We start from the raw sequence: 27,981 nt of genomic DNA, 5'->3' as shown, positions 1-27,981 counted from the left end.
GCCGGAGCACTCGGACACAGCGATTTGGTGGAGGGAAGGGTCCTTAGGAAGACACGGAAGAGAGCAGCGAGGGCGCTGGACCTTCAGGGCCACGTGCCCCCGCGCCGCCAAGGCGAGGGGCCCGGAGGCGGTGGGGGCTGGATGGGCGGGGATGCTGGGGCACGCAAGGAAGCACAGATGAGGCCGAGACTGGTGGGACTCGCGGTGCCCGGCCTGAGAGGCCGGGGCGGGCTTGAGCAGGGACGGACGGGGCCACAGCTGGTGCGCACGTGGAGGGGTCCCGAGCCCGCCTCCCGCGGCCACCTGACCAGGACCTGAGCCCCAGGACCCACCGCACCCCGTGCCCATGCGCACTCGCTTCCAGACGCTGCGCTTCCGGTCCGCCCTGCGCCCGCTTCCGGGGCGGGGCCGCGGGACCCGGAAGTAATTAGGGAGCTCGGCGGACAAGTCGGAGTCTGAGTTGTTGACAGTCGTTTCTCTGCCCTCGCTGGCCCTGGCGCTGCCAGCGCCGCCGCCGCCGCCGTCATGGGGAAGCGACAGCATCAGAAGGACAAGATGTGAGTTGAGCCGCTCGGCCTCCGTGCCCGCCTGGCCCACCCCCCAGCTGGTTCCCAGAGCCACGCTCCGAGGCCGCTGGGTCCGGAAAGCCTCCGCCCCCTCCCCGGTGGGCAGTGACCCCCCGGGCGCCGAGGTCTCCGGCTGCCGGTTCTAACCCGTCGTAGGCGCCCTCCTCCGAGCGCGGCCTTCCCGCCCGGTCTGCACTCGCGAGCGCGGCTCCTCAGTCAGCCCCTTGCCTTCTTGTGTCTCTTGAAATCACTCCAGGCAGGCTTTTCTCCCAAGCCCAACTCTTGTCAGAATCCCAGTAACTTACCTGTTGCTAAGTCTAGTGGTCAGCTCTCAATTCTCATTTTGTTGGGCTTCTCAACAGCGTGTGACACAGTTGACCATCTCGATCCTCCTGAAGCCCTTCTTCGGCATGTGGGACACCTTATGCTCTTGATTTTCCTTCTGCCTTAGCGGCCACTGTTTTCTCAGGCCCCTTCGCTGGATCCTTCTCCCTCTCCCACAGACTTGGTACATCCATGTCCTCCACGTTTTTTTCTCCTTTACATTCTCCCTTGTGGTATCCCCTCTTGGAGTAGTCAGCTGCTTACTCGGCATCTCCAGTTGGAGGTCTGATATCTCAAATTTATTTATTTTTATTTATTTTTTTTAATTTTTATTTATTTATGATAGTCATACAGAGAGAGAGAGAGAGAGGCAGAGACACAGGCAGAGGGAGAAGCAGGCTCCATGCACCGGGAGCCCGATGTGGGATTCGATCCCGGGTCTCCAGGATCGCGCCCTGGGCCAAAGGCAGGTGCCAAACCGCTGCGCCACCCAGGGATCCCTCAAATTTATTTTTTTATGAAGATTTTATTTATTTATTCATGAGACACACACAGAGAGAGGCAGAGACACAGGCAGAAGGAGAAGCGGACTCCATGCAGGGAGCCCGATGTGGGAACCCTGGGTCTCCAGGATCACACCCCGAGCGGGAGGTGGCGCTAAACCGCTGAGCCACCTGGGCTGCACCATAGTAGTTGTTTAATAAGCATTTGCTGAATGAGTGAAATGATTGAGTCATCAGTTACTTCCAGAGACTCTGTTCTCTTTATAAAGGGAGATGGTAGTAAGATTCTCTCTCTCTCTTCTTCAGGTACATTACCTGTGCTGAATATACTCACTTCTATGGTGGCAAGAAACCAGGTAAGGTATGCAATCCTTCTGGTTCCCTTGGTGTGGATGTGTGTCATGGGGGAGGTTGTAATTAAGGGCGCTATCTTCACTAGACAATGAGACTGTAAAAATTAACAGTGAGCAAGAACACAGAAAGTGTAGCAGATGGATGCGTTTAGAACGCAGATAATTCACAAAGGAGAAATTCACTAAACATATCCAAGAAAAATGCTTAATCCTCTTGGTGGCGATTTTTTTTTTTTTAACAGAGCATGTGAGATCGAGCGAGGGCAGAGGGAGGGAGAATCTCAAGTTGACTCCATGCTGATGTGGAGCTCAATCTCATGACCCTGAGACCATGACCTCAGCTGAAATTAAGAGTCAGCTTAACCAACTGAGCCACGTAGGCACCCCAGTGATGATATTTTTGGATGTAGATTAAAATAACATTCTTTCTTCTGTCAAGTTAATAAAAAATAAAAAGAATGATAATACCCAAAGCTGTCAAGGTTCCAGTAAAAAGAGTAACAATTATTATATACTCAATAATTGCTGATGGAGGTAAAACCAACATAGTTGTCTTGGAAAGCCAAGCAAGGCCCTAAGCAGGGATGTGAGGGTTGTGGGAGAAACCCAGCCGCAGTGGCTTAAGCAAATATGTACTTTGCCCTCTAAGTTCTTTCTTGATGTCCTCCACGTGTTCTACCTATTGAAAGGTTTTTAAGCCACAGCAGTTTTTGCACTAGGTAATTTACACGAAGTTTTTCTTAACATGGAATTGAATTGTTGGTAGGAACACCTACATAAAGTTATTCATAGAATAAACTTTGTTTTATTTTCATCTTAAACAGATATCCCACAAGCAAATTTTCGTCGTTTACCTTTTGATCACTGCAGGTAAGAGTTTTGAGTGTTCATCTGTTCCTCTGAGCTGTTCTCTGATACTCATTATTTGACAGTGAACCTGATCCTTGGGGGATGCAGATGTGGTTTCTTTTTTTAAAATTTTTAAAAAAGATTTTATTTATTCATTCATGAGAGACACACACAGAGAGAGGCAGAGACACAGGCAGAGAGAGAAGCAGGTTCCATGCAGGGAGCCCAGTGTGAGACTTGATCCTGGAACCCCGGATCATGCCCCAGGCTGAAGGGACGTGCCCAACATGAGCCATCCAGGGGCCCCAGATGTGGTTTCTGCCTGTGTTCCCCCACCTAGATCTTCCTTAAACTGAGAGAAAGTGACCTCACAATGATAAGAACTAATACTTAGTGTGCTCATTCTTTGTATATTTATGCATTGTTTATTTTCTCCTCTTTCTTACTTTCTAAGGTCAGTAGACTCTGCTGTTAAGCCTATTTTAACTTGAGAGGATCAGTGTTTAGAAGTGGGAAGTCCTTCACCCAGGTGTCACATCCAGGAAGTGATGCCATTGAGGTTGGACTCCAGGCCCATGTCTTTCATGCTTTACTTTTAATACAGAGTCTAAGTAATAGCATTGATAATCAGTCATGATACTGTGAGCCCCTCCCCCCTTCCCTGGGAACACAGGTTACTGGTGGGTATGGGGAGAGACCCAGCTGCAGAGCCACTGAGATGCTTCCTCCCACCGTGGCGGGATGGACGTTCATGTGTATGAACAGAAGGTGGGTCTGCTGGAGAAGTGGGGCTAGGATTAATGAACCTTAAGACATTGGGGGTTTGGGAATAGTCCGTTTGGGCCTGAGTTTCCCCAAACTCAAGCTTGATCATCCCTGCTGGACACCTACACCATGTGTGTGTGTCCCGTTGGGTTCTGATTCTATAGATGACGATGAGCCTTGAGACCTGATAGAGCTCTCCTAGTTATCTCAGCCAGACCCCACAGGGCGGTAGGGGTATAGGAAGGGCCAGGGTAGCAGCTACTCGATTTGCCCCAGGAGACTCCCATGTAGCCCTGAGTCAGGGCTTTTCCCTATTCATGGCACTTGCTCAGGGAGGGTCAGCAGGTGAGACCCAGGCATCATTGGCTAGATTTCTCCCCACCAAGTTTTGTCATCAGCCTCATGGGAATGTGATCTCATTCAGAGTGGGGATGAATGGAATTTTATTTTTTTAAGATTTTATTTATTTATTCATAGAGACAGAGAGAGGGAGAGGCAGAGACACAGGCAGGGGGAGAAGCAGGCTCCACGCAGGGAGCCCGACATGGGACTCGATCCCGGGTCTCCAGGATCACACCCTGGACTGAAGGTGGTGCTAAACCGCTGAGCCACCCGGGCTGCCCAAATGAATGGATTTTATGGAAGTACTTTCATCCTTGGCTCCCAGTTCCTCCAAGAGGTCTCTAAACTGGGTTTCAGCCACTTTTTAACTAGCTGGAGTTCTGGGTAAAAATGTGCTTTGAGGATATGCCCTTCAGGGCCCGTTTGGGAGAAGATGCACGTACAGTGTCTTGTCGTTTGGAGCTTACTTTGGCGTTGGGTCCTGTTTCATCAGTCCCCCGCAGCAGGATCACCCCTGGGTTAAAGCAATAGGTTGGGCCAGAAAGGGAGGTGGCAAGGTGACCCCTTGAGGACTTACTGCGGCAGCATATGGGGAGACGACCCTAGAGCTGCCTGGCTGTCCAGGTCCAGGGGGCTGGCCTGTCCAGACCTAAGTTAGAGATAACTGCTATACAGACAAGCCAGGTCAGTCTGGGATCTTGATGGCTAGCTCTAAAAACCTCATGTGAGAAAAAAGGGTGTTAGCTCAAGGAAGTTCACCAGGTACAGTTTCCCTTCACCTGGAGGTTCTGCTTTTCCTAAGCCGACCCTCCACAAGGTAGCAAATGGCTTGTGGCAGACCCCTCTACTCCCATGTCTGTGTATTAGGACTTATCCAGGGCTCCTAGGACACATGCCTGAGTCATGTGCCTACGCCCTGGAAATGATGGGGGGAACTGTGTGCACACTCTTAAGTCAGGAGCAAACAGGGCACCCCCAGACCACGATAGCTCCACTGGAGTCTCTTGGGTTGAGAGGGCAGTTCTCAGTAGAAGAGTGTAGCCTGCCTGCTGTGTGCAGTTTTAGGGAGTGAAATCCAGTCCTGCCACCCCAAGGCTACCTCCAGGAACCTCTTCTTGGCTCAAACGTGAAGATACGTGTGTTATGTGACACAGCAGAGAGCATGGGGACAACCAGGCTGCTGTCGTCCCAAGGCCCCTTCGGTACCTCTTGGACCCTTGCCTTGTATTTGTTGCTTTGTGCAGGGAGCTTCTGAGGAGTGGGGGTGTGGGGGTCACCTCTGTACTGGCACCCCGAGGAGTCCCATAATTGGAGGGAAGAAGGGAGGAGCAAAGCAAGATGTCATGGGAGCTGCTGTGTGACCTCAAGTGACTCTGTCCTTTCTCAGTCTCTCTCTGCAGCCCTTTGCCTACCCGGTCTGCACCCCTGAAGGCATCGTCTTTGACTTGCTGTGAGTATTCCCTCGACTTTTCAGCTAACAAAAGGGGTGAGACTGTTGACACCCACAGGGAAAATGGGGATATGGGACCAGCTGGAGGGTTTGTGGCTTCAGGCTGTGCTAAGCCAGCCATGCTGCAGTCTTGGCAGCCTGGGTAGCCCCAGGTGGCCTCTTGGGGACCCAGGAGGGACTTGCAGAGCCTCAAGGATGAGGCCACAGTGTAGCTGTGTCCCCTGGGCAGGCAGCCTTGGTGGCAGGTGCTGCCGTCCCTGCCTGGGGTGCGTAGATCTCTCCCCACACCTGGGGGCCCTGCTGTTCTCATCGGCCTATCTATACCTTTTCAGAATGTTAACTGAGTACTTTTTACTTTATGAAAGCAGAGCCGTAATTTAGTTACATATTTTCCCAGTGCTTTGTTTTGAAGCCTGATGCTCAGTTTTATGTTCCAATTTAAATAAACTTCTGTAAGTTTTTATGTTTCAGTCTTTTTTTAGAAAATGTGGAAAGTACTTCAAAGTAAAAAGAAAAATTTACTGTAATCACACTATCCAGGATAGCTATTGTCAATATATACTTTTTAAGATTTATTTATTTATTCATGAGAGACACACAGAGAGGGAGAGAGGCAGAGACACAGGCAGAGGGAGGAGCAGGCTCCATGCAGGGAGCCTGACGTGGGACTTGATCCCAGGACTCCAGGATCACGCCCTGGGCTGAAGGCAGGCGCTAAACTTCTGAGCCACCCAGGGATGCCCCTATTGCCAATATTTATGCTTCTCTTTTTCTGAGTTTAGTTTACCTTAACATGGTTAAGGTAATATTGCAAAGATAGTTCTCCATTTTTCACTTAGTTGTGTCATTCAGAATTTTCTGGAAGCCTAATTTTTTAAAAAAGATTTTATTTATTTATTCATGAGACACACAGAGAAAGGAGCAGAGACATAGGCAGGGGGAGAAGCAGGCTCCCCTCGGGGAACCCAATGTGGGACTCAATCCCAGGATCCAGTATAACCACCTGAGCCAAAGGCAGACGTTCAACCACTGAGCTACCCAGGTACCCCTGGAAGCCTAATTTTCTTTCTTTCTTTTTTTTTTTTTAAGATTTTATTTATTTTTTCATGAGAGTACACAGAGAGGAGAGAGAGAGAGAGGGAGAGGGAGAAGCAGGCTCCATGCAGGGAGCCCAACGCGGGACTCGATCCTAGGTCTCCAGGATCATGCCCTGGACTGAAGGCGGCGCCAAACCGCTGAGCCACCGGGGCTGCCCGAAGCCTAATTTTCAATGCTGGTTCAGTATCTCATTGTATGACCCTATCAGCATTTTCATGTATCTGGATACGTGGAAACCCATGTATCCAGAAACACTCCCTGACTTCTTTGGTCAAGACAAGGTGCTAACAGAAGTGAAGTGGAGCGAAGCCCATTTGCAGCTCTCGCCTGGATGCAGTCCTCCTGGATTGTGGCCTCATCCCCGGGCTGCACCTAACTCCCCTCCTGTCTTCTCTTCCCTTTAGTAACATCGTCCCTTGGCTTAAGAAGTATGGGACCAACCCCAGCAACGGAGAGGTAGGTAGCTGGGCGGGAGTTTGAGGGATGCCGGTGAATGCTATCTTCTCATCTGTCCTTTTGTTCTGTGGTTTTCTAGTATGCACGAGTGTGGTAGAGGGCTGTTCATAGGGCCTCGTGAGCGGGACTGTCCTCCCCACTTACCCACACGGTTCCTTTCTGGAAATGTTCCCTACACGTACATGCATATGGACAGATGTCCCTCTGCTTCCGTTGGGCCATGGATGCAGTCACACGCATGAACCCCTGTGTACCTTGCTTTCGTGCCCCACAGCATGTTGGAGATCTGAATGTCCATGCATAGGGCCCTGCAGCATTCTGTGGTGGCTGCTGCAGTTTATTTGAAGTTACCTGCTGTTCCTGACGGTGGACAGCGAACACCCTCATGCACGTTTCTTTGGACACGTGTATGAGTGTCCTCCTAGGACTGCTGGGTCACGGGGTGGGTGCGTTTTCAGTTTTGGTAGCTACTAGCAAATTGTCCTCCGGAGAAGTTGCCTGTTTCCCGCTACCTTCAACAACCCTGAGTACCAATTTTTTTGAAATTTTCATTCTTCAGGATGAAAGTGTTTTTTAATCTCTTTTTAAGATTTTATTTTTAATCTTTACACCCACAGGGTGTAGGCCTCAAACCCACAACCCTGAGATCAAAGTTGAATGTTCCACTAACTATGAGCCAGCCAAGCGCCTCTTAATTTATATTATCGTGAGTGAGGTTAAGCAGCTTCTTATGTGTCACACATACACCAGTGTCAGGAATTTTGTACCGCTTGGGAAGAGGGCCCCAGAGCCAAGTTCCAGCTAATTCACTTTTTTTGTCCCCACACTGTGTGCTCCATCATAAACCCGTGGTGCTGCTACATTTTCCACATTCTGGTGGTCCCTTTATGTCTCGGAGCCCTCTCGTTCTCTTGCACAGGCCCACTTCTTCAGTTATTCAATTGCATCTACTTACTCAGAGAGGTGTTAGCCTGCCCTGCATGCAGGGCCTGCGGGCGGTCAGCTCTGGGAAAGAGGCTCACCAACAGGGAACCTGGGGTGGAGGCCTTTGGGCACATCTGTAGAGCAGCGCCACTGAAGCTAAGACTGGAGATGGGGGGAGATGGTAGCAGATAGTCCAAGGCTATGTCAGGAGGCCCTTGAAGGCCCTGGGGGGAGCTCAGGTTTGTTCTGACGGTGCTGGAAGCCAGGCAGGGTTTTAGGCAGAAGTATCTTGTGACCTGGCCTGTATATTTATTTACTTATGATTTTATTCATTTATTTGACAGAGAGAGCACAAGCAGGCAGAGTGGCAGCAGGGGGAGAGGGAGAAGCAGACTCCATGCGGAGCAGGGAGCCCGATTCGGGGCTCGATCCCAGGACCCTGGGATCATGACCCGAGCCGAAGATAGACTGAGCTGACTGAGCCACCCAGGCGCCCTTGGCCTGTGTTTTAAAGGCTCACTTTGGCTGCAATGTGGGAAATGGGACTAGAGGGATGCCAGGGTGGAAGGGGAAAGCAGCCAGGGGTTATGCCCTTGTCTGCATGAGAGGTACTGTGTAAACTTGGATCAGGATGGAGGCAGACGGGGTGGCACAGAGAGGCTGACCCCAGATTGCTGTTACCTGTGGTCCTGTGGGTCTTGCTGGGCCATCACATCAGGCTCTGTGTTTCCGCAGGGCAGGGGAGAGCTCAGTAGGAGCCTTCCAGTGGAGTCCCATCTTGTGAGGACTGAATCAGTTAGCATGGCCTGTGCCAGAGATTCCAGGGACAGACAGGTGGAACCAGGTGATCTGGCCTGTGCTTGGCATTCCAGGCCAGCAGGGCTTCAGTGGGAAAGCAGATCCCTCAGAATCAGAGCCCCAAGCGGGAGGGACTTAGGTGCATGGAGTCAGATCAAGCAGTTGGGGCGGAGGTGGGATGAGGAGGGCCAGCACGGGCTCATTTCCCCCACGACCCACTTTTTAATGTTTTGTTTTTCTTAAATAGTCCTTCAGCAGAACACTAGGGGCACAGCTGTGTACTCACCACCCATATGAAAAAATAATATTAATTTTTAACTTCAGACGTAATTGGTGGATCAGGGCTCACACTAAAAATGTGTGAACACTGGAGAAGTATAAAACAGATCTCCATCCTTGGCCTCTAGCTGGGGGGTTGCCCCTGTGAGCGAGTCGGTATGCCACTCTGAGGATGGGGGTTCCACTGTGCAGCCCCTCTCCTCTACGTTGCTGCTGGGTCCCTGGGGGCCCTTGGGGCAGCACCTCTTTTTTTTAATAATAAATTTATTTTTTATTGGTGTTCAATTTGCCAACATACAGAATAACACCCAGTGCTCATCCCGTCAAGTGCCCCCCTCAGTGACCGTCACCCATCCGCCCCCACCCCCATCCTCCTCCCCTTCCACCACCCCTAGTTCGTTTCCCAGAGTTAGGAGTCTTTATGTTCTGTCTCCCTTTCTGATATTTCCCACACATTTCTTCTCCCTTCCCTTATATTCCCTTTCACTATTATTTATATTCCCCAAATGAGTGAGAACATACAATGTCCTTCTCCGATTGACTTACTTCACTCAGCATAATACCTTCCAGTTCCATCCACGTTGAAGCAAATGGTGGGTATTTGTTGTTTCTAATGGCTGAGGAATATTCCATTGTATACATAGACCACATCTTCTTTATCCATTCATCTTTCAGTGGATACCGAGGCTCCTTCCACAGTTTGGCTAGGGGCAGCACCTCTTGCCTGTAGCTATGAAGGCTTGCAGGGTCAGCGACTCTTCCCATCTCTCTGCTTCACCTAGCCTCATAGGCTCGGCATTTCTTCACATCAGTCACTTACTTGTTATTAATAATTATTCTTTTTCCAGAAACTGGATGGGAGGTCCCTGATCAAGCTGAACTTTGCAAAGAACAAGGAAGGTGAGTGATCCCTTTTACAATCAATCGGAGATGGTGCCACAGACTCCAATGACCCTGCCTTTCACTGAGTTCTCTGCAGAATCCATCATTCCTTTCTGATTAAGCCAGACACTTTAATTTTTCAAAGATGTAGGGGTGCCTTGGCTGGCTCCGTCAGTGGAGCACACAACTCTTGATCTCAGGGTTGTGAGTTCAAGCCCCACATTGGCAGTAAAGATTACTTAAAATAATAAAAATGGTTAAAATGGCAAACGTTGTGTGTACTTTATCCCAATTTAAAAAAAAATATATATATAGTTAACATAATTTTTCCTTAAAGGTCCAGGTAGTTTAAAGCTGGGAGTAGGGTGGAGGGTGAAGTGTTGAGTTTTGGTCACTTCTTCCCAGAAGGGCAGTGGGGCCATGAGGGCTGCTCACAGCTGCATACAGCTGGGCCCTGTGGGCATGGACTCTGGCTGTAAGTCCTGGTCCTCTCGTTGCCAAGGGCAGGAGCTGCTCAGGCTGAGGCCCGGGGCAGGTGGGTGCGGTGGTGTGATGGATTTGCTGAACAGTTCTCTGGGTGGGCTTCTCCTCACTCACCTCTGGTTGTGAAGCCCCACCTTCGCCCAGGGGTCCTGCTTTCTAGCCCCTGGCACCCTCTGGCCTTTTTATTTGTCAGATGCCAGAGCTGAGATGACCCCCACGGGCACCAACCTTGCTTTTGGCTCTTTGGGGGCCTGGCATAGTTCCCTTGACCTGTGCAGATGCCAGGTTGAGGCTGTCTGCACTTGCTTGTGTGTGCATTCCGGGAAGGTGCTGAGGCACCTGAAGCTGGGGCCTGACACTCCTGTGGCACCCCAGAGCCTGGCCCACAGTGGTTGCCAGCTCACCGTAAATGAGAGAATGGCCTTGACAGACCAGAAGCACAGTGCTTTGTGGATAGTCCCTGGAGGTTGAGGAGCTCCACGCAGGTAGCCAAGCCCCATGGACCTTCTCTGAGATCAGTCAACTCAGGCCCACAGTGTGTCTCTCATTCAGCACATACTTACTGAGTGTTTCTCATGTGCAGAGAGCAAAACAGGTCATTTCCTGGAATGAAAGAAAGCTTGCATTATGGTGAGGGAGGAAACTGGAAAACAGTTGATCATAGTGTGTCAGATGCTGCCTCTGCCAGCAACTGGATTTCAGGAGCAGGGGAGGAGAGAGTCCTAGCAAGACACACTGACAGGGTTTGAGTGGGAATCCAATGAGGGAGGAGGCGTGAGATGTGGGGGGAAAGCATCCCACTGCAAAGGTCCTAAGGAGGCCTGTGTTGCTGGAACAGTGTGAGAGTGGAAGCAGGTGGTTGGAGGAGTCTGAGTTGGGGACGGTGCAGAGCAGTTGTGCAGGGGCCAGGCAACTACGGGTCTCTCAGATGCTGGCCAGAGAGGAGAGATGAGATCTGACTATTCACCTGTGTTATTTTTTTTTTTTAAATAATTTTTTTTTAAATTTTTTTAAATAGGATTTTTTTTTTAAATTTTTTTTTTAATTTTATTTATTTATGATAGTCATACAGAGAGAAAGAGAGAGGCAGAGACACAGGCAGAGGGAGAAGCAAGCTCCATGCGCCGGGAGCCTGATGTGGGATTCGATCCCGGGTCTCCAGGATCGCGCCCTGGGCCAAAGGCAGGCGCCAAACCGCTGCGCCACCCAGGGATCCCTAAATTTTTTTATTTATTTATGATAGTCACAGAGAGATAGAGAGGCAGAGACACAGGCAGAGGGAGAAGCAGGCTCCATGCACCGGGAGCCCGACATGGGATTCGATCCCGGGTCTCCAGGATCGCGCCCTGGGCCAAAGGCAGGCGCCAAACCGCTGTGCCACCCAGGGATCCCTTTTTAAATAATTTTGACCAAAAAAATAATAATAATTTTGAACAGCAAGCACCTTTTTTTGCCTTTTTTGTTTTGTTTTGTTTTAAGTAGGCTCCACACCCAGCGTGGGGCCCACTGCAGGGCTCACATTCCTAACCCTATGATTAAGACCTGAGCTGAAATCAAGAGTTGGACGCTTAACTGACTGAGTCACCCAGGAGCCCCTTTTGCCTTATTGTTATTTTAGAGATGTACTTATTTATTAGAGAGCGAGAGCATGGGTGTGTGCTTGCTTGTGAGGAGGAGAAGGGGCAGAGGGATAGGAGAGAGAATCCCCAAGTAGACTCCACGTGGAGTATGGAGCCCGATGAGGGGCTCCATTCCAGGACCCTGAGATCATGACCTGAGCTGAAATCAAGAGTCGAGTGCTTAACTGACTGAGCCACCCAGGCGCCCCCCTTTTTTTTGTTTTTAATTGAAAACTTCAGATGCATGAAAGTAGAGAGACTTAGTACGGTGATCCCCTGCCCTGTAGCCATCACCCAGCTTCAGTTCCCATCCACTTAGGACTGTGTGATTTTACCTGTGCTCCCCTGTGGCACCTGCTTAGGTAATTTTGAAGCAGATGATCAGAAATGTGTCGTTTCATGCTTAAGTACTTCAGTGTATATCTCTAACAGATAAGGATTTAAAATACTTTTTTAAATATAGTACCGTTGTTCCACGTAAAAAGTTAACAGGAATTCCTTAGTGTCATCAAGTAACCCAGCCAGTGGTCAGAATCTGGAATACTTTCATGATCTTTTTTTTTATAGTTTTCAAATCAAGATTTTTAAAAAATCCACACAGTTTTGTGTGGTTGGTATCGCCTAAGTCTCTCAATCTGTAGATACTCTCCTGCTCTTTTTTCATAGTTTGTTAAGACTTACTTGAATGGGCTTTCTGGCTGCCTGGTGTGGAGTCGGAGGGCACGGGCAAGGAGGGCAGTGGGAGTTTGTTGCAATGACACAGCGAGGGAATGGGGGGGCGTATAGGAGGTTGGGGAATATGGCAAGATCTGAGATGGAGGAGGGGTGGTGGTTGCTAGCAGCGTGTTGGGGGCTGATGGAGCAGACGACTCCAAGGAAGACCACGTAGGGTTTGGGTTTTGCGGGACGAGTAGGAGTTTCTCAGTGGGATTGGAACAGGGGGCTTGAGCAGCTGGCTGTCCCTCTGGGTCTTCGGAGGTTCAGGGCATGCTGACACAATGTCTCCTTTCTCTGGTCTCTTGGCGTGTGTCTTCTTTCTAGGAAAGTACCACTGCCCAGTGCTGTTCACTGTATTCACCAACAACACCCACATCGTAGCCATCAGGACCACCGGCAACGTGTACACCTATGAGGTGGGTTCTCAGGAGCTGCGGCACATATAGGTTCTTCAGGTATATGCCCCAGGTATATGCCTCAGCACCCAGGTGCTGAGGGTGCACCGGGCGCCGTGGGCACAGCCTGTCCCTGTGGAGCTTACGTGCTAGAGCCCTTCCTGTGGCCTCCTGACCTGAAACCTGGGAGGTTGTTTTATACTGGGGGGGGGGGGGGGGGGGGGGTTGGCCTTGCAATCTTCATCTTCACTGATCAGGCCCTGGGAGGGAACCTGTGCTCTGATGGCAGGCCCAGGAGAGCGCTGAGCCCCCCTCTGCTGCCTCCTGCTGGAGTCCCCAGGAGGAGCAGATGCAGGCTGGTGAGCAGGCCTGGCGGTGGGCAGGCCCGATTTCCACCCACATCCTGCTGCTCTGGGCCAGCAGAGAGTACAGCAGCAGTCGCGTGGGCACTGTGTTGCAGGGAAGCCCTCTCTGAGCTGTTTTCCCACCTGTCCCTGGCTGTTGGCAGGGTCCGGATCGCCAACGCTATCCTGTGGGGCCTGGGGGTCACTTTTGCCCAAAGCGTGCACAGATTTGGTTGGAGGGACTTGGTAGAGATGCACGGCCAGCGTTGTTGAGCCTGTTTGCTGACGTCAGATGTGTATCATTGGAGTGTCCTTCAGTGAGCCTTGCTGAGATGGCTGATTCGAGTGTCTGGGGCTCGGCAAGCTCCGTCCTCCATGGTGGGGCCACTGCTGTGAGCCCCCAGAGAGTACGTGGTCGTGCCATCCTTTTCCGCACCCCTGGAATGGCGCCAGCCCCTGGGTGGGCTCCAGGCTGCTGGTGCCAGAGTGGGGCAGGCACCATAACAGCGTGCTCCCTCCTGGCTGCAGGCAGTGGAGCAACTAAATATCAAGGCCAAGAACTTCCGAGACCTGCTGACAGATGAGCCCTTCTCTCGGCAGGATATCATCACCCTCCAGGTGGGCGTCCCCTTGCCACTGCTATTCCCAGGGAGGACTGGGGTACCCCCTGCCAACCCCTCCTCCTCGCCCAGGCTCTGGGGCCTGCCTAGTTTTGGTTTCTCAGCTCTCCCCAGCTCCTGGCAGCACCCCCAGCTCCAGTGCCCCTGCTATCAGTCTAGGTCTTCACACGGCTGCTCTTCTCTGGTTCTCACACCTCTCCTAATGCCTGTCCTTGCTCTGTCACGGCCACTCATGTCTGCCCTGAAAGCCATCTCCGAATCCAAGTGGGAGAGGATGGGCTGGTGTATGCTCTACCCCAGGGTTGAGCATAGGACGTGCCTCAAGGTGTCAGACCTGAGTGGGTTCCTGAAAGGTCTGGACTTAGAAACCCTGGGGGTGGCCTTCATGGGCCATTCCTGTCCATGGCTTGTCCCCTCCTCATCAGAGGTCCATGCACACTCACTCCCATGGGGTTGCTTGCAGTCACCAGGGCCTGAGGACTGCGGGCTCTGTGTCTGGCAGCTGGGCTGGAGGGAGCTTGGGAGGGTGTGTGGGAGGCCTAAGGTGGATGCCCTGTGTCTCCCTACATCCCCATGATGAGGTCTGTCCATCCTGTGGCTGCCTAGCATCAAAGGATGCTCATCAGCCATGTGCTGAGGGGCAGGGGACAGAGTTTGGCATGCAGACCAGCCATTTGTGCCACTGTCCCCACCCTGCCCCTGCTCGTGCCCTTGCCTAGGCAGAACCCTCTCCTGGCCCCTGTTGCCCTCCATTCCCAGCTCGACACCCCATTCTCTGCTGCCAGCTCACTGTGCTGCACGTGTTCTCTTTGCTGCAGGACCCCACCAATTTGGACAAATTCAATGTCTCCAACTTCTTTCACGTTAAGAATAACATAAAAATAATAGATCCCGGTAGGTACAGCTACGGCTGCTCTGGGTGCCAGGGGTTTGGGTGAAATAGATCAGTGCTCTCTGGGTGAAACCCTCACCTTGCTGGGGACCAGAGCACCAGGAGTCTAGCTCAAGCCCAGACTGGCCGATGCTTAGCTTCTGTGCTGAGGTTGGCAGCACCGCACCTACCCACAGGGAGCCCGATGTGTGGAGTCCCAGCTGGGACCCACATGCTTGGTGCCTACAGCCTCATGCGCTGGTGGCCTCGCTGCTGCCTCCTCCCCACTCAAGACTCAGCCCAAGGACCCCCCTTGCTCCTTAGAGATTCTCTGTTCCCATTGTGGGGACAGGTGGTTCATGCGGGCTGCTGGGTCCCTCGGGCATGGAAGCAGGTCCCAGGAGGGGAGGTGACTGTGGCCCCTGCTCAGCTAGGTGGCTGCTGCCCCCAGCATTGAGTGGTTCCGGGCTGTGTTTCAGTCTCTGGGGCCAGAGCACAGCTGGGGCCAGAGCCCGGAGCCGACCACAGTGGAAACTGCGGGCGGGCTCACTTGCCACCCTTGTGGACTCTTGCCTTGCTTTCTTCCTCCACACCCCCCTTCCCTGCTTTGTGGCCACCAGGAGAGTGTTACCGTGTGGAGGCTTGGGTAGTCGACCTGCGTCCTGTTCTGGGCTTCCGCTGTTGGAGCTGGCTGTGGCCCCCTGTCCCCGTCGTGCCTGTCTGCAGACATTGCTGGGGCCATGGTTGATCAGGGCCCCCGTGCTGTTTTGTAGATGAAGAGAAGGCGAAACAGGACCCGTCTTATTATTTGAAAAATACAAACACTGAGACCCGAGAGACACTGCAGGAGCTCTACAAGGAGTTCAAAGGGGACGAGGTCCTGGCGGCCACCATGAGAGTCCCGGAGAAGAAGAAAGTGGACAAGCTGAACGCTGTGAGTGGGCAGAGGGCTACACGGCTGCCAGCTCAGCCAGCCTGCCCATCTCAGACCCTCAGAGGGTCCTGGGGTACATGTGGAGGGCTGCACTGAGGCCGGGCCTCAGGAGGCCAGGGGTGGCAGATGGGCGTGCTGGGGGCCACGCATGGTCCGTATCTCACCCTAGCCCAAGCTCCGCAGTCTGGACTTGACATGCTGAGTGGACTGCTGCCTGGAGCCTCAGGTCTGTGTGTCTGGGGACAGCAGAGAGGGCAGCCCGTGGGTGCAGCTCCTGCCTAGAAGAACCTCTGGGAGAGACTGCAGGGGTGTTTGAGGATGCCATGGTGCTGAGAGGAGAGGACAGCATGTGCCCCCTGCCTGGGCCTCCTCCTGAGTGACACGTTTGCTTCTCGCAACACTCACCAGCTGGCCCTGAGGCCCCCGTGTGCAGTGAGGGTGTTAGGAGTTGTGCCCCAGCCCATCAGGCCCCAGAGCTGCCCCTTCCCCTCTTCAGGTAGGGCTGTGGGGGGATGGGGGATAGAGGTGGCTCTGAGGTGCCCTCCAAATTACCCAGGAAAACTTGCAAAAGACAGTTTGTTCACAATCCCACCTCTCTAAAACAACAGCACTTAGCATTTTGTCGTGCTTCCTACTGAGGGTAAGAAATCCCTTTTTTTCCGTCACTGTTTCAGATAAAATACAACCTAATGGGGCTTATTTTTCCCTGACTAAAAAAGCAGTGTGTTCACTGTAGAAGATTGGAGCCTTTAAAAAGGAATTAGTCCCTCACACTGTGAACCTCAGGGGTGACCGGTTTCTACTTATCTCCAGGGTTTCTGTTAACATGAGAGCCTTGGCCAGCTGGGCCTCAGTCTCCCGTGCAGGCAGGCCCCTCTGTGGTCGGTACCCCGGCTCAGTCCCCTCGTTCCCTGGGCCCTTAGAGTCGATGCAGGCCAGGCCAGGCCCCCCGGAAGTCCCTGCCAGGCTCTCTGGGCAGCGGCAAGGGACAGTTTTTTGGAGGAAGGGCACTGAGTTGGGCCGAGCGGCAGCATCTAGGCCCTCTGGCTTCCCGGGGTGCCACTCACGTGCCCCCTGGTTCCCTCTGCAGGCACACTATTCCACCGGGAAGGTCAGCGCCTCCTTCACATCCACCGCCATGGTTCCAGAGACCACACATGAAGCAGGTAGCTGCCTTTGCCCCTCCATCCCCAGCAGTGCTGCCTGACAGTGGCTGAAGGCCGGGCGCCGGCTCCACTGAGCGTCGCTCCCCTGTGCTTGGCCTCCACGGGTGCTTAGGCAGCTTGGGCACGGTCAGGCAGCAATGGGCCCTTTCTCAAAGGGTGTCTGTGTCTGGGCGGGCAGTGGCTGCAGTGGGGGCCCAGCCCGGGGCAGGAGGTCCCTGCCTCCACCTGCTGGGGCTGCCCCACATCCCTTCTCCTCATGTTGTCAGCCTGCCAGGCCCCCCTGTCCCCTTCTACCCACCATCCTCCGTATCTAGGCTTAACTGCTGAGCCCCTCCTCCTTTTCCCTCTGCCTGAGAACCTACCCTGTCCCGCGCCCAGGGCCCATGAGCCCGTGCTCAGCGGGGCAGACCCTCAGGCTCCTGGGCCGGGAGCCTGGCGGTGGGGTTGGAGGGGTGTTGCCCCAGCTGGAGGGCAGTGCGGAGCTCAGGCCTCTGTTTACAGCTGCCATTGATGAGGACGTGCTGCGATACCAGTTTGTGAAGAAGAAGGGCTACGTGCGGCTTCACACCAACAAGGGCGACCTCAACCTGGAGCTGCACTGCGACATGGTATGTGTGGCCGCCGTTCCTGCCCCGAGCCCGTGCTCGCTCCATGCCAGGGTCTAAATAAGCAGCCGCACTTGGTACGTATTACAGTAGAATGTTCTACTTGGTCTCTGGAAGGCATGGTGCTCATACTTCCTCCCCGGAGGGGATGCTGTTCGCTGTACATCGTAGGCCCGTGCTCTGGGAGGGGCGTGCACACCCTGCCCCCACTTGCCTGAGTGTGTCTCTGTGGCCCTCGCTACAGGGTCACGGCAGATGGACGCATCTGGTCGTTCAGCTTCACAGGTCCTGTGTCACCTTGTCGGGCCCGGGCAGCTGGCTGGCACCTCGCACAATTAAGGCCCTGGGTGGTGGTTGCGATCTGCCCGTCAGCTGCTCGTCACCTCACAGAAGTATCTGGGCTCTTTTGTAGACGCCAAAGACCTGTGAGAACTTCATCAAGCTCTGCAAGAAGCAGTATTACGATGGCACCATCTTCCACAGATCCATCAGGAACTTTGTGGTGAGTGACAAGGGTCTGCACTGGCCACAGCCTTGCACCTCCAAAGGGCTGTGTGACTTCTGTCCAGGTGTCCTGCAGGTGACTCCTGCGAGTCATAGCTGCAAACCCCTTCTCCTCGGGCGGGGAACCTGCGGCCTGACCCCTAAGAGTCCCCAGCCCAGCCATGCTGGGCTCGTGCAGAGCTAGCCTGTGAGGGCCCTGTCCTTACTCTTGAGCCCACGTGGCAGGTGGGCAGTGGCCCGAGGGCCAGGCAGGGCCTTGGGGGCACAGCTTGCTGACTGGCTTTTTTGTTCTTTTTACAGATCCAGGGGGGTGACCCCACCGGCACAGGGACAGGTAGGCACTGGTGCAGGGGCTTCCCTGGCAGCTTTGGCTGCTCTGTAGGCCGCGGTGGGGGTGGGGGCCGTGCCGAGAGGTACAGATGTGGAATCTGATAGGCCAGCTACCAACCTGCTGTGTGACCTCAGGCACATCCCTCAGTTTTCTCATTTTGAGATGGTTGCAAGGCCTAGCCAGTTGGGGAGAAGCAACAGGATGCCCTCTTGCTGCCCCTAGAGCCCCCTGGTGGCCTGTTGGCTCCCTGGGCCCAGGCCGTTCCCTCCCCGCCATGTGCTGTGAGCGGTAATGACCCACGGCTTTCACTCTTTAGTCCTTGTACTGGGGGTCCGGCTCCCCTGCGGGGCTCCCAGCGGGCTGGGTGGGGCCTGTGGGGAGAGGGTGGTGAGGGTCCCTCGGGGCCAGGGCTGCCCTCTGAAGGACTTGGTAGTGCCCCTCAGGACTCGGACACATTTCTGGGGCTGGGCTGTGTCCCACTGGTTGCACTTGGCTGGGACCCAGTCGTTCTGGCTGCCAGCCACTCTGCTTCCTCTTCCAGGCGGGGAGTCATACTGGGGAAAGCCCTTCAAAGACGAGTTCCGGCCCAATCTCTCGCACACGGGCCGGGGCGTCCTCAGCATGGCCAACTCGGGACCCAACGCCAACAAGTCTCAGTTGTGAGTCAGGGGGTGCCTGTTGTGGGGGGGTCCTCTCTCTCAGCTTTGTGGTTAAGGGGCAAAGAGTTCAACCTGAACCCCGCCCAGAAGGTGGGCAGTACCCTAGAAGAGACTCACCTGCCACCCCTCCCCACACCCTGTGTGCGTGCCCTGCGGTGCATGCCTGTGAAGGAATAACGTGAATGGTGCCCGTGAAGGAATAACATGAATGGTTGCTCAGACACCCAGGGAGGCCAAGGCCGCAGGAAGCAGGTGCTGGCCCGGGTGGGGGTGGGGGGAAGCCTCGGACAGGCAGTGCATTTGTAGAAACGGGGAGACTTAGTGAGGGCCCGAGGATTGTGCTCGAAGTACTGTGTCAGATGCCTGGGACACCTGGCCTGGTCAGCCAGGGCGGGGAGAAAGGGCCAGGAGTACTGGCCTGGGCGGCCCGGGTCCTGACAGAAAGGCGGGGGGTTGGGGGTGGGTGAGGGCCCAGTGGGAGTGAGTGTGGGGAGGGGAGGGGCCAGACCCAGCCTGGCAGGGGCAGGGGTGGCTGCAAGACAGTTTCCCGGAGGGCCCTCACCTGTGTGGCGGGCAGGACGGGGGAGGTGGGTCTGTGCAGCATGGGGGTCGGTGATGGTGCATTGGGGGTGGCAGCTTTCCTGCACGTTTGATGGGATTCCCTTGCAGAACCGTCCGGCTGGGTGGAATGGGGCAGCCCAGGCAGCCAGGGTTTCTCTTGGCCTATCTGTCCTTCCTTCTCTGGAAACTATAGGAGTTCACCTGCCTGCATTTCATTATTTCTGATTTTTAAAAATCTTTGGTTTCTGCTTGCTCTTTGCCAACTCTTTCTTTTTTGTTCACTTTTTATGAGGAGGTTTGTTATTTTTCTTCAGTGCTTTTAGTTAGGGCGGGGTTCAGGATGTTTCTATTTAGAAAGATCCCACATAATATTTTAAAATATATTCCAGTATGTTTCTCGTATGGTTTTTAGTTGTACTGCAGGGAGTCTACCCTTAGTTCTTTGGTTCGTGGGATCTCTGGAAGTTTTGGAAGACTTTAGTTGTTTGAGGTGGGAAGGTTTTAATTTTTGTATTATATATTTATACACGGTTTCTGTACATGTGAGCCAAGTATTTTGTTTTCCTCCAGTTGTGCTGGCATCACTAGAGAGTAACCCCTCCTTTTCCTGGTTTGGTTGCAGCCCCACAGCTGACTCACCTCTGCTGTGAGGTTGCCTGTCCGAGCTGTGGTCAAGTGTGACTACTCGGTCCTGGACACCACAGGCACAGGGGAGCAGGCTGGGGCTAGGACCGCCCGGACCCCAGGTGTCCTCTCTCGAGAGGGGTCCCCACAGAGTAGAACACCTCCCTTTGGTACCCTGATGGTCCCCTAGCTTCAGTGACTCATTGCAGGTGATTTTCCATAAATCCTTTACATCCTTTACGGAGTCCTTCCTACGGAGGAGGCGCTCCTCCTGGAGGTGTTCTGGGAGAGGCCTGGCTCCTTAGCCTCCTCTTCTTGGGCACATGTTACCTTCTTGTGTAAATCGGGGTCGCATTCCAGGTTCTCTTCTGCTCCATGGCCTGTTTGTTATTCCCACACCAGCATTACACCTACTCAATCATACTGGCTGTCTATAGGAAGTTCTAGTAGGTGAGTCCACCCTCACTGTTCTACATTGTGTTTTGCCTTGATTTAGTTGTTTCCTCTTTAATATGAACTTTAAGATCATTTTTGTTTTTAAATATTTTATTTTAAAGATTTATTTATTTATTCATGAGAGACAGAGGCAGAGACGTAGGCAGAGGGAGAAGCAGGTTCCCGTGGGGAGTCCGATGCGGGATTCAATCCCAGACCCCGGAATCACATCTTGAGCTGAAGGCAGACACTCAACTGCTGAGCCACCCAGGTGTCCCATTTAAAGATTTTATTTTATTATTTTTTAAAGATTTAATTTAATTTATATACTTTTAAGATTTGTATTTACTTATTTATTTATTTTTAAATATTTATTTATTTATTTATGAGAGAGAGGGAGAGGGGCAGAGACACAGGAGGAGCGAGAAGCAGCCTCCGTGCCGGGAGCCTGACATGGGACTCGATCCCGGGACTCCAGAATTGCTCCCTGGGCCAAAGGCAGGCGCCAAACCGCTGAGCCACCCAGGGATCCCCAGATTTGTATTTATTTATTCATGAGAGACACAGAGAGAAAGAGAGAGAGGCAGAGACACAGGCAGAGGGAGAAGGAGGCTCCATGCAGGGAGCCGGATGTGGGACTCGATCCGGGGTCTCCAGGATCACGCCCTGGGCTGAAGGTGGCGCTTAACTGCTGAGCCACCCAGGTGTCCCAAAAGATTATATTTTTTAAAGTAATCTCTACACCCAGCTTGGAGCTCAAACTTATGACCCCGAGATGAAGAGTGTGTGCGCCACCAGCTTAGCCACCCAGGCTCCCTGAACTTAGAGATCATTTTATCTAGAGCAGAGTCTATGGGGATTCTAATTTGGAGTGATGGTACATTGATATTTTGAAAGGATAGACGTAGGAAAGCTTCCATCTAAGGATGTGGTTTGACTTTCCCTGAGGGTATATTTTTGGTCTTTTAGAATGGTTTTATTTTTTTTATTTTTATTTTTTTTTTAATTTATGATAGTCAGAGAGAGAGAGAGAGGCAGAGGCACAGGCAGAGGGAGAAGCAGGCTCCACGAACCGGGAGCCTGACGCGGGATTCGATCCTGGGTCTCCAGGATCGTGCCCTGGGCCAAAGGCAGGCGCCAAATGGCTGCGCCACCCAGGGATCCCTTTTAGTATGGTTTTAGAGGGTTTTTCCACCCAAGGCTATTCTTTAAGGATTGTATACTTTGATATTTTTGTGATCAGAATTCTTTTCTAATTCTGTTGCTCAAATAGAGAAAGTCTGTTTTATATCTAACTACTTTATTAAATTCTATTATAATTCAAATAGTTTTTATTAAGAGTGTCTTAGGTTTTCTAGATAGGTGGTGGTCCTCTCTCTGGTGTGATCACCAATCAGCTCACATCAGGCCTGTAAGCAGAGGACGTGGACATCCTGCTCTCCATGTTATGTGCTGTTTTACCATCTGATCAAATTTATTATCGTGCTCCTTTTTGGGAGAGGCTGTGGGATTTCCAGATGCTTTTCTCTCAGCATCTGTTCCTATGGTCAAGATGGTTTTCTTTTCCTTCTGGAATTTGTGGGTATTACCGCTGGGTTGAGCAGCCTTGCTGTCACAGTTTTGGCCTGGAGTAAACTGGGCCAGTCTTTGCCATGCTGGGAGGTCTGCCGGCCGCTGCTTTAGGCCACATACTGCTGCCCTCACCCGGGACCCAGATCTGGCTGGGCAGGCCTGAGGCCCAGCACCACAGCCCGCATGGTAAGCCTGTCCTCCTTGCTTTGTGGCCTGAGGTGGCTTAGCTTACAGTGGGCTCGGCTGCTTGGTAAGGTAGCTGGCCAAGGACAGCTTCTGTGGATCTTTCGTGCTCATTCCTTAGTTGCTTTCACTTCATGGGCCACCTGGGGAGCTTTTCTTTTGCCAGAACATAACTGGTCCACCTCTAGATTTCCAGACTTGTTTCCGTGGCATCTCCCTTCCCGTCCCTCACTGCGCCTGCATGCCCACTCTCTTTCATGGTTTGTGGAGGGCTTCTCTGGTTTTACTTTATGTAACTTGCCTCTGTTTCCATCTTCACTGGCTTCCTCCAGTGTTTCTCCCTTCTCAACCTTCCGTCCAGCCCTCCACCGCTGTAGACCTCCGAGTCTCTGCCTGCTGACAGCTCACGCTTCCCCTCCTCTGTCCTCTGAGGTCAAAGAACTAATCGTAGACTTGGCTCACTCCTGGCGTGTCTTTGTTCGTGCTATCATTGTTTTTCTCTTCCCTTCTTTTTTCTTGAGGACTATTTCATTCCCTTTTAAGCTTCCCGACCTGTGTTAGAAACACCCGGCAGAGAGACCCACATGGTGGCCAGAGTCCAGGTGTGTGGTTGTGGGTGTGAACGTCTGGTGACTTGCCCATGGGCTGTGGCTGGTCAGGCCGGGTGGGCTCTGAAGGAGTGCTGTCTCTCGCCAACTGCTCGTGCCGTGGGCTGTGGGGACGTGGGCAGCAGCGCGCAGGGTCCCAGGAGGGCTGCCTGGCCCATGCCACTTCCTGGGGGTGGCTTCGTGCCCTGGGCCCCCCCAATTCCTCCCTGAATGCTTCTCTCCATCTTGTTAGACATGTTCTGTTCTTTCACTTGGAGCTTTCCAGATTTTTGAAGTTTGAGGGCCTGCCTGTAATGGCACACGCCTAGACTTGGGGTTCCTTTAACTCGACCTGGTGGTCTGAGGGACATACTTAACTTTCCAGTCAGTATCCGTATGTTCTATTATCCTAGTTTAGATTTCCTGGGTACCCTTTTTAAAAAATATTTTTCATTTCTTCCTTTTCTTTCTCCTGATTTGGAAGTTCTGTGTCACTTCTGGTTTTAAGTAGATTTATTTAAAGTCTGCAGTTGGTCTGCCTCCTTCCGTCCCAGACCGACCCTGCCTGTGCCACCCCCCAGCCCATATTACTAGAGTTGGGCATTTAATTAAATGTCCCTTGTTTTTGCACCAAATTGGTGTGAAAATTGATTAGATCGGCATTTATGGATGTTGACCCATGTTCCTCGGTGTCTGCTCCTTTCCTGCCCGTCTTTCTTCCAGTTCATATTGTCTGTTCTTTCAGAGACTTTTGTGATGGGACTGGCTCAGGCGTCCAGTCTCCCTCTCCGGCCCTGGCAGCCTCTGCCTGTGGCTCTGGCGGGTCTGTCCGAGGAGAGGCTGGCAGCAGCTGAGGCTGGAGGCAGAGGCTCCCTGGCCTTTCCTGGGCTGCCGTGCCCTGAGCCACCCGGGGAGCTGGGGTCCCGGGCCCCTGGGTGGCAGGGTGTGGAGGCCACTGACACGGGTGAGCTTCGGCTCCCCAGAGCAGCTTTTGGGGGACGTGGATGCCTGGTGCGTGCCTAGAAGTCTTGGGGGCCAAGCAGGGGAAGCCCACGGGCTCTTCTGATTGCCCTCCCCTCCTCTCCCAGCTTTATCACCTTCCGCTCCTGCGCGTACCTCGACAAGAAGCACACCATCTTCGGGCGGTAAGAGAAGCTGCCGTGAGGTCCAGGGTGCTGGTGCGGGGGTGGGCTCCTTCCCAGGGGGACCTGCTCACTGCCTGTCCCCCGCGTCCAGCTCAGTGCCCGTCTGCCCACATGTGTCACTGCTGAGGTTCTGGCTGTGGAGAAGTGGGGACCTGGAGCATTTCTCTGGCCAGGGGGATGTTTGACTCTCCGCACCTGTTGGCGGCCCTGCCCAAACTCACCCCCCTCAGGTCCTCCTCTAGATGGTTCCAGACCTCTGGTCTGGGCCACATCCTTTCCGTGCTTTTGTTCTGTGAAGGCCCAGATGGTATTTCCAGCTTTGTGGCTTCGTGGTTGGTCACACCCCTTACTCGGCAGTCAGAAGGCACTGCAGCTAGTGTGGCAGCAGTGGGTGTGGCTAAGTCCCGATAAAACATTATGGACAGAGCCGGTGGCCCGCTGGCCCTGCTCTTATTTCTCCCCCCAGCCCCTCCTCCCCAGGCCATGCGCCTCATCCCTACCCCTCTGCCTGCTAGGCCACAGGGACTTGGCTCTTGGGGGCACCCTGCCCTGGTGCACATTCAGAGGTACCCCCGTCCCTCTGCCACAGGGTTGTCGGGGGCTTTGACACACTGACAGCCATGGAGAATGTGGAGAGTGACCCCAAAACTGACCGCCCTAAGGTATGTGCCAAGGGAGAATGGAGGGACCGCCGTGTGGGCCTGGCACCGGCAGACAGGTTTGGAGGGTCTGTTGCCTCTTGGCGCTGGCTCACTGCCTCCGTCTGCTGCTAGGAGGAGATCCGCATCGACTCCACCACCGTGTTTGTGGACCCATACGAGGAGGCTGACGCTCAGGTGAGGCTGCCACCGGGGGTGTCGGGGGCCCCGGGGAACTGGCCTGGCCTGCGGGCTCAGGGCCACCTGTTTGCCCTGCTCCACCACAGATTGCCGAGGAGCGGAAGAGGACACAGCTTGAGGAGGCAGCGGCCCCGGAAAGCACAGTGAAAACCCGCCAGCCCAAGCCGGGGAGCCAGGGGCCCCAGACATACCGCCAGGGGGTGGGCAAGTACATCAACCCAGCAGCCACGTGAGTGCAGTGCGGGGCTCGCCATTTGCACGGTGCTCTCCAGGCTTCCCAAGGCCCACAGGCCACAACGTGCCAGCGGCGGGGAAGCACCAGGCTTCGGGGCTGAGCAGTGAGCAGGTGTCCTGGGGGCCACCGTGCAGGCTGGAGATTGAGGACTCGGGTGGGGACTGCGTGGCTGTGACGTCACATGCAGCAGGTGCTGTGGGAGGGCGTGGGCGGGCGTGGGCCTCCAGCTCGAGGAACTGGTCCTTCTCTTTCCAGGAAACGTGTAGCAGAGGAAGAGCCCTCAACCAGTACAGCTGTGCCTGTGGCCAAGAAGAAGCCCAGCCGAGGCTTTGGGGACTTCAGCTCATGGTAGCAGCAGGTCTGCCCCTCTGGATCCCCGGGGGGGACTGGGGGCCGGGGGCCTGTGTCCACAACCCCGCGTTTCCTGCCTCGTCACCTGCCCGTCTGACGACACCTCGCTAAAGCTCTTGCTTGTTGCCTGAGGCCCCCTTCCTGTGGCCCGCAGACCAGCCAGCAGTGTGGGCGAGGAGGGCCCCCGACTCTGGCTTTCCCACCCTCCCCCACCCCGGCTGTCGTCGTCTCAGGGACTGTACTCAGTGTATCACCTGGGACCTGGTTACACACACAGAATCGCAAACCCCGGACCTTCCGACCTGGGGACTCGGGGCAGGCTCTGCGCTCCGCTGACACACCTTGGGTGGCTCTCGCTGCCAGTGGCTTGAGGACCCTGCACGGGAGCCTTGCCATTAGTTTCTAAAACCTCTTCTGCTGCCTCTTGCCTGGACTCACTGGGGCCTGGCCACCCACCCAGCAGGGACTCTGGGTGGTCACAGCCATGTTCCCCGTGGGCCTGCTCTGGCCAGCCCAGGTGCGGGCTGCACCCAGGACTTCTGCCTCTCTGCCTCAGGACAGGCACAGGAGCACCCGTGGAGCAGCTGTCCGGTTCCTGCTGCTACTGATGGATGCACCAAAGGCCCTGCCCAGCTGGCGTGACCCCCCCCTTCCACCCTCAGGGTCCCTCCTTGGCTCAAACACTTGACCCCTCGCCCTAGCACTAGGGCTTCCAGACCAGCCTCACCAGCGTTTCTGGACTTAGAAAAATAAAAAGGGAAGGGATTTTTTTATGTCTTAAAAAAAAAAAAAACTTAGCACTTGCTTGCCTGTCCTTTCTCACTAACTGTTCATTCTGGAGCGTGTGCCTGCGTGGCTTCCACATTCTTGATACTGACCCCACTACCTCGGCCTTCCCAAAGCACCTCTACAGGAGCGTGGGGATAGCTGTCCACCCCTCACCTCCACTCCCGGGACCTAGTCCTTGAGTCAGCATAGGCCACAACCCCCTCCAGCTTGTCACACTATGCTTCTGAGGCTCTGTCCCCGGTTCTTCCCCTCGCCCAAACCTCAAATCCATCAGTGAGTGTCAGTAGTGGCTCCAGAATTTACCTGGGCTCTGCTTTTTCCCATCTCGGATGCTGAAACCCCAGATCCACGCCTTGTCTCACCTGCCTCTGTTCAAGTCCCTTGCACACACCCACACAGATGCCATCTGGGTCACCTTCCCAGAGCTCGTCAGCCTGTTGGCGTTTTGCTTCCCAGCAGTCAGTGGCTCGCCTCCGTGTGAGAACAAGGTCTGTGCCCCCCATGCACGTGCCCTCCGCATACCCTGCCTATGAGTGCAGTCAGGGCCTGGGGCTCTACGGTGACCACTCAGTCCTCTGTGCCCATGGCCAGGCCTGGCCCTCTTCACAACCTCATCATGACCCCTCCCGGCTACATCCAGACATCTGATAGCTGGTGAAAGGCTTGTGTCCCAGTGTCTGTGCCCAAAATGCCTCCAAGGTCCGGGTTCACCCAGGAGGAGAGGGCTGCGTGCGGTGACAGCCAGGTGAACACACTTGCAGGCCACCGAGTAGTTGCTGGTGGCTCTGGGTGCGGGCGGAGGCCCAGGAGAGGGGGTGTCCCAGAAGGCTTCCCCTGCAGCCTTTGGGGGAGGGGGAGCCCAGGTGACCAGACCAGAGCCACCACAGGAGCTCGGAGACCCTGACCCAACACTCCCAGCAGGAAGCCAGGGCTGTCGGCCCGAGAGCAGAGTGCCCAGGACAGGACGTGCGACTGAGAAGGACAGGTCTGACATTGGAAGCTTTATTGTTCAACCTCACACAGACACAGAGGACAGAGGGCTGGACATGGAGGCTGAAGGAGGCTTGTGCACGTGAGCTTGGCAGTCCTGCTCAAAGGGGCAAACCTTCGGACTGCTGTCCATCTGTCCCTCCAGCTGCGCCCAGTGGCCACACACCTGGCCCCAGGCAGGCCCGGGCCACCCTGGCTGCAGATCCACCCAAGGGTCTTTGACAAACAAGGGTTTACATTTCTGTAGGTTGTTCCGGAATTTAGTTTTCTAGATATTAAAACCACTGAGATTTTGTAAGTACCTGGTGAGGTCACCAGGTAAATTAAAGGACTTTTGGAGAAATTCCCATGTCTGATCTCACCTAGTACCTGATAGATGCCATCAACAATAAGCGTTAAGGTACAAAAATACTATATATATGTAGATATAAAACGTCAACAAAAGTAAACCACGCTTCTAAAGCAGATGTGCTGCGCCAGAAAACACTACATAGTTTTAAGTTAAATGCATTTATGGTCCTGGCATCCCCTCCCCATTCTTCAAGGACAAAAATACTTTAAATAATTTAAATAAAAGACGCAGGATATTTACTGTTTAGGGATTCAAAAGGGTGGAACATTCCAACACTCCACCAGCATATCTGGTTGTGGTCTCGAGAATGTCCTTCCCTGGAGCCAGCTTCACGGTCTGTTCATTTGGTTTCGAAAGGAGCTTCGATTGTTTGGAAGACCAACAACAAAAAAAGTGTTAAAAACCAAAAAGTACAAAAGAAGGCCTAAGACCACTGGTAAAAATGTTTCAATGCCATCACAAAAGACAATACAAAAACCAA

The 27,981-nt window shown here is 53.7% G+C and overlaps 1 protein-coding gene across 4 annotated transcripts; it reads left to right on the top strand.

The window, feature by feature from the left end:
• The first annotated feature begins 389 nt into the window (after positions 1-389).
• On the top strand, positions 390-27,981 carry PPIL2 (peptidylprolyl isomerase like 2). 4 transcript variants are annotated; one of them, XM_025982769.2, is made up of 21 exons: positions 390-557; positions 1,700-1,749; positions 2,571-2,616; positions 5,090-5,152; positions 6,655-6,706; positions 9,556-9,607; positions 12,733-12,824; positions 13,676-13,765; positions 14,586-14,661; positions 15,412-15,572; positions 16,663-16,738; positions 17,240-17,346; positions 17,756-17,845; positions 18,148-18,181; positions 18,720-18,837; positions 23,888-23,944; positions 24,534-24,606; positions 24,718-24,780; positions 24,870-25,012; positions 25,274-25,376; positions 25,926-26,132. In XM_025982769.2, exons 1-20 carry the CDS (start codon positions 526-528, stop codon positions 25,368-25,370), a joined length of 1,572 nt encoding a protein of 523 aa, XP_025838554.1. In that variant the 5' UTR covers positions 390-525; the 3' UTR covers positions 25,371-25,376; positions 25,926-26,132. The 4 variants fall into 4 exon arrangements, with proteins under 4 accessions (XP_025838554.1, XP_072579557.1, XP_072579558.1 ...); XM_072723456.1 differs by having other exon boundaries at positions 25,647-26,132; XM_072723457.1 differs by lacking the exon at positions 25,926-26,132 and adding an exon at positions 25,123-25,129 and having other exon boundaries at positions 25,285-25,920.

This window comes from Vulpes vulpes, chromosome 10 (assembly GCF_048418805.1).
Source record: "Vulpes vulpes isolate BD-2025 chromosome 10, VulVul3, whole genome shotgun sequence".
NCBI classification, from domain to species: domain Eukaryota; kingdom Metazoa; phylum Chordata; class Mammalia; order Carnivora; family Canidae; genus Vulpes; species Vulpes vulpes.
The sequence above is the reverse complement of the archived record's forward strand: the minus strand, read 5'-3'. Positions and strand labels throughout refer to the sequence as shown.